Consider the following 4,600-nt stretch of genomic DNA (forward strand, 5'->3'; position numbering starts at 1 on the left):
ATATATATATATATATATATATATATATATATATATATATATAATGCTTTCGATATTTTCAACCAAGACATTACAACTGTATTTGTTCAAATGCTTCAATTATGTATATGTACATATATTTACTCAATTGCTTATATTTATCAATGGCTTCTCCCATTGTTTTGTTGCACTATTTTCTATCATTAATAGAACTGTTGGCATCTTTGAAAACCTGGATATGCTAGTGAGTTTATAAATCACACGTTTTTCCTAAATATTGCAAGTAACTAATTGCAAAAATATTTAGATAATATAAAAGACATTTAGCTGAAATAATTCTAATCATTTTCAAAACAATCTACCAAAGTCCCAGCACCAAACAAGAGCAATGCTTTCTGTAATTTCATCTAGGAACAGAGCAACCAGTGCTTATCAACTGTCATTCATGATAGAGTGACAACTTACAGTACTTTTAATGGGCATTAAAGAGTTGAGCTAGCTTATAGGGAATTGTGCATATATCATACACATGTGCATGTGAGTTGTTATTCATTTCTTTCATGCTTGCATGAGTTGGATGAATATGCCAAGGTGTTCATATTCAATATCATTTTCCAGTATGTGTGTGTGGGTCATATGTATATTGTGTGCGCATATGCATTAATTTACACAACTTTCAAATCCTGAGCAAGGTTCTATAAACAAGTTGCATAGATAATTTTTATTGTGCTTCCTTTTTTTTGTTTTGGCAATATACTGTCACTTATCTTAAAGTGTTGGATCATCCTATAAATAATGCGGTTTTTTTGACTGCATGAACTAAAAGTCAGAGGGGGACGGGATAATCTACCTGCATCAACTTGTTATAAAAGCAGGTAGTAATTTAATCTTATTCTCAGCACAACGTTTGAGGAGTGCAGTTCGATTTTAACAGTTATTTCTTCAAAGCTATAATGGAAGTGACAAAGGAGAATATTAGGCATATATTGCTTTATGAGTTGAATAAAGACAACAATGCTACAGAAAGTACAAGGAATATTAATGCAGTATATGGCGATTGAACAATAAGCATATAAGTCAGCGCTAGAAGACCATCTTTGGTTTCAAGACAAAAGGTGTTCTTCCATCAGGATAATGCTGAGCCACATGCAACAAGGATGACATTCCAAAGGCTGGAACAGTTTGAATGGGAAACGATGCACTACCCACCGTGTTCACAGGACATTGCTCCATCTGATTATCATTTATTCCTCAGTCTTCAAAATCATTTGGACAGTAAAAATATGAATTCTGTAGACAAGGTTAGAACAGTACTGGAGGAGTATTTTTCATTATGGACAAGTAAATTTTGGAAGAGGGGCCTTGCAAGTCTACCAGATAGAGGGAAGAGCATTGTAAAAAATGAAGGAGAATATATTTTAGATTAAAAAAGAACTTTATCTTAATTCTGAAAAATAAAAGCATAAAAAAACCGCATTATTTATGGGATGACCCAATATATATAGTGATGTGATAATTTGTTAACAATTAATGGAACACATTCTAAATCAAGGAATTATTTTACCTTTTTGAAGACATTCTTTTTAAAGTGCCTCAATTGATTGTTAGAAATACCATTAAACCTCTGTTTCTTAGAGTTAATAATTATCTCTTGTTCCTCAGTGCTGCTAGAACTAATTGCATGGATCTCACTGATATATTCTGGAACCTTTTGGTCTTCATGAATGAGATGTGGTTTAGCTTTAAATTCATCAAGGCACTGAAATGAAACTGAGGAAAGACTAATATCTGAAATGAGAAACATTTACAATTATAAGAGCTTGACATAATATACAAATTAGTATGAAAATAATGAAGTTAAATTTAAAGGGAGTAAAAAATGGCTCATAAAAAATTAAAGTATCGAGATCGTTGCCGGTGCCCCTGGACTGGCTCTTGTGCAGGTGGCACATAAAAGACACCATTTCGAGCGTGGCCATTTTCGTGCGGGTGACACGTAAAAGCACCCACTACACTCTCTGAGTGGTTGGCGTTAGGAAGGGCATCCAGCTGTAGAAACTCTGCCAAATTAGATTGGAGCCTGGTGTTGCCATCCGGTTTCACCACTCCTCAGTCAAATCGTCCGACCCATGCTAGCATGGAAGACGGACGTTAAACGATTTTCTGCTATTGACCCAATTGGTTATGTTGCCTTGAGACACAGGACTAAGGACTCAGTCTCATTGAGCACAAAGTACTCTCCCAAGTCAAGAGGACACTTTCATTTTAAGGATAACTTCTCTAATGCTATTGCTGCAATAAAATACACCCAGTACACTCAGTAATATAGTTGAGCTGGAAAGGTACAAATAAAAGTGGTTCTCTAAGCTATCTAGGGGATAGTAACTCCAAATAAGAACTGACTCAAACAATAATGACTTGTCCAACCAATACTAGCATGGAAAGTAAGTGTAATATGACCATAGTGATGATTATCATTATTTATATGGCTAAAATATTTGTTAGTCTTGTTGCAGATTGAAACTCAGGGATATATATTCCAAGTTTTCTGCAGTACAGTGCAGGTACTGTTACTGCAGTTTCAAATTTCTTGAACTCTCAACAGAATTTGTTTAACTCCATTAGTTGTGATGATGTAAAGATAAAGTTGTTGACTTTACAGAAAATGCTCCCCCACCCCCCACAATGATGTGTGCTAATTTGTTTACCAGTGTTACTTTGATGACATAATATATAAAGCCAGGGTATTCTTGGACTACAAACTGCCATTTTCACTGACAACTTTCCATTAGTAATTCCTTGGCATTTACTTTTGCTGATGTTTCCCCCAACAACTTGATCTTAGTTTGTCTAGGACCATTAGTTTCTATCAACAATTCTTTATTAATTTCATGAATTTGTTGACTCATAGACTAAAAAAAAGGACTTTAATTTGGTGTAAATACATATGATGAGCCTAGTGGTGGTCGAGCATTTTTTAAAAGTTCATTACATGAACATTTCTATTATCATTATACATTCACTTTCTATACAGGCACGAATTGGACAGATTGTTACTGCTCTTACATGGACGAGAGGACATCGCTCATGTGAGTTTCACTTCTGACATAACTTCTATGAATGGATGCCCTTCCTAACACCAACTACTTTACAGTATACAGTGTGCATTCTTTTTGTTTGACACCAGGGCTGGAGAGATTATGTCTTCAAGAAATGCTAAGGGGCTCTAGCTAGACCACTAAAGGTCTTCTCAAACTGACACTTAGAGTTCACTTGGTGCATGTTATTCTAACATCAAAGAAGATAGGGTTTAGAAACCAATGGATACCATGAATTGGATAGTGAGATTAAATTTAAAATTACTATTGCTATAACAATAGTCTTTATTTTGAAATTCTTATTGCTAACCTATTATCATAGATATCATTCATGAGTAAAACTGAAAGAAGTAAAAATTTGGAAAACTGAACTGAAAACTAAAGTTTGCAAAGTTGAAAGCAGCATGTTATACTCCAAAATTGTCAAAGTTAGTACAGACATTTTTTTAAAATTAAGTATACTAAAATACAATGAAAGCAACTTATTGTGATCACTCTGGACAGCCTTTTAGATAACAATATCCAGTTGACACTGCTTTTAGGACTCAACTCACTAATTTTGCTAATAACTTTCTCACAATATTAACCATGATTGTAATAAGCAGCTTCTACTGCATATTTGCATTAACAGATAATTTTGCTGCAGAATCAATCTCTGGAGAATATATACAAAATTCCTGAGAGCAAAGCACTGACTTCTGGAATGCTGAAAATGAAGACTGTCTTTAGAAGATTCTAACTTCAGATATGAAATAGAAGCAGGGCTTGTGTAATAAACATTATCAATGACTTATACTCAATGTATAAGCTTCATGTATTTGCCAGTAATCTGTGACTTGGTATGGTGGAGAATGCTCTCTCAAAGTGGTGGGTGTTAAAACACCTGAAAAATCAGGTGAGATAACTTACCTCTAATCCTATCCAGGAGTGATGGACATTGATATTTCGCCATTTTTGTGGCTTATCAACATCACATACTCAAACCGGATCAGAGATGAATCATATTGCCAGTAGCATGCTAACTGAGTGGGTATGCCCAAACACTGCAGCACTAGTGTAATAAGCATTATCAACCACATATATTTCATGTATATGCTTCACGTATTGCAAGTTGGCGTGGTGAAGAAGACTCTCTCAAAGTGCATATATACATGCATATATATAGTATATATATATAAATATATATACATATATGTATGTATGTATGTGTGTGTGTGTGTGTGTATATATATATATATATGTATATATATATATATATCATCATCATCATCGTTTAACGTCCGCTTTCCATGCTAGCATGGGTTGGACGATTTGACTGAGGACTGGTGAACCGGATGGCTGCACCAGGCTCCAATCTGATCTGGCAGAGTTTCTACAGCAGGATGCCCTTCCTAACACCAACCACTCCAAGAGTGTAGTGGGTGCTTTTACGTGCCACCGGCACAAGGGCCAGTCAGGTGGTACTGGCAATGGTCACACTCAAAATGGTGTTTTTTACGTGCCACCTGCACAGGAGCCAGTCC

At 35.2% G+C, this 4,600-nt stretch overlaps 1 protein-coding gene across 1 annotated transcript in view; it reads right to left on the minus strand.

The window, feature by feature from the left end:
• LOC106870516 (uncharacterized) overlaps positions 1-4,029 on the minus strand; it is a 25,943-nt gene extending 21,914 nt beyond the window's left edge. The window contains exons 1-2 of the mRNA XM_014916635.2: positions 3,987-4,029; positions 1,544-1,767 (exon numbers count right to left, since the gene is read on the minus strand). Coding sequence (XP_014772121.1) covers positions 1,544-1,767; positions 3,987-4,029 — 267 coding nt within the window. The remainder of the gene's footprint in view (positions 1-1,543; positions 1,768-3,986) is intronic.
• Between the last annotated feature and the right edge of the window lie 571 nt (positions 4,030-4,600).

Source organism: Octopus bimaculoides, chromosome 11, assembly GCF_001194135.2.
Source record: "Octopus bimaculoides isolate UCB-OBI-ISO-001 chromosome 11, ASM119413v2, whole genome shotgun sequence".
In the NCBI taxonomy this organism is placed as follows: domain Eukaryota; kingdom Metazoa; phylum Mollusca; class Cephalopoda; order Octopoda; family Octopodidae; genus Octopus; species Octopus bimaculoides.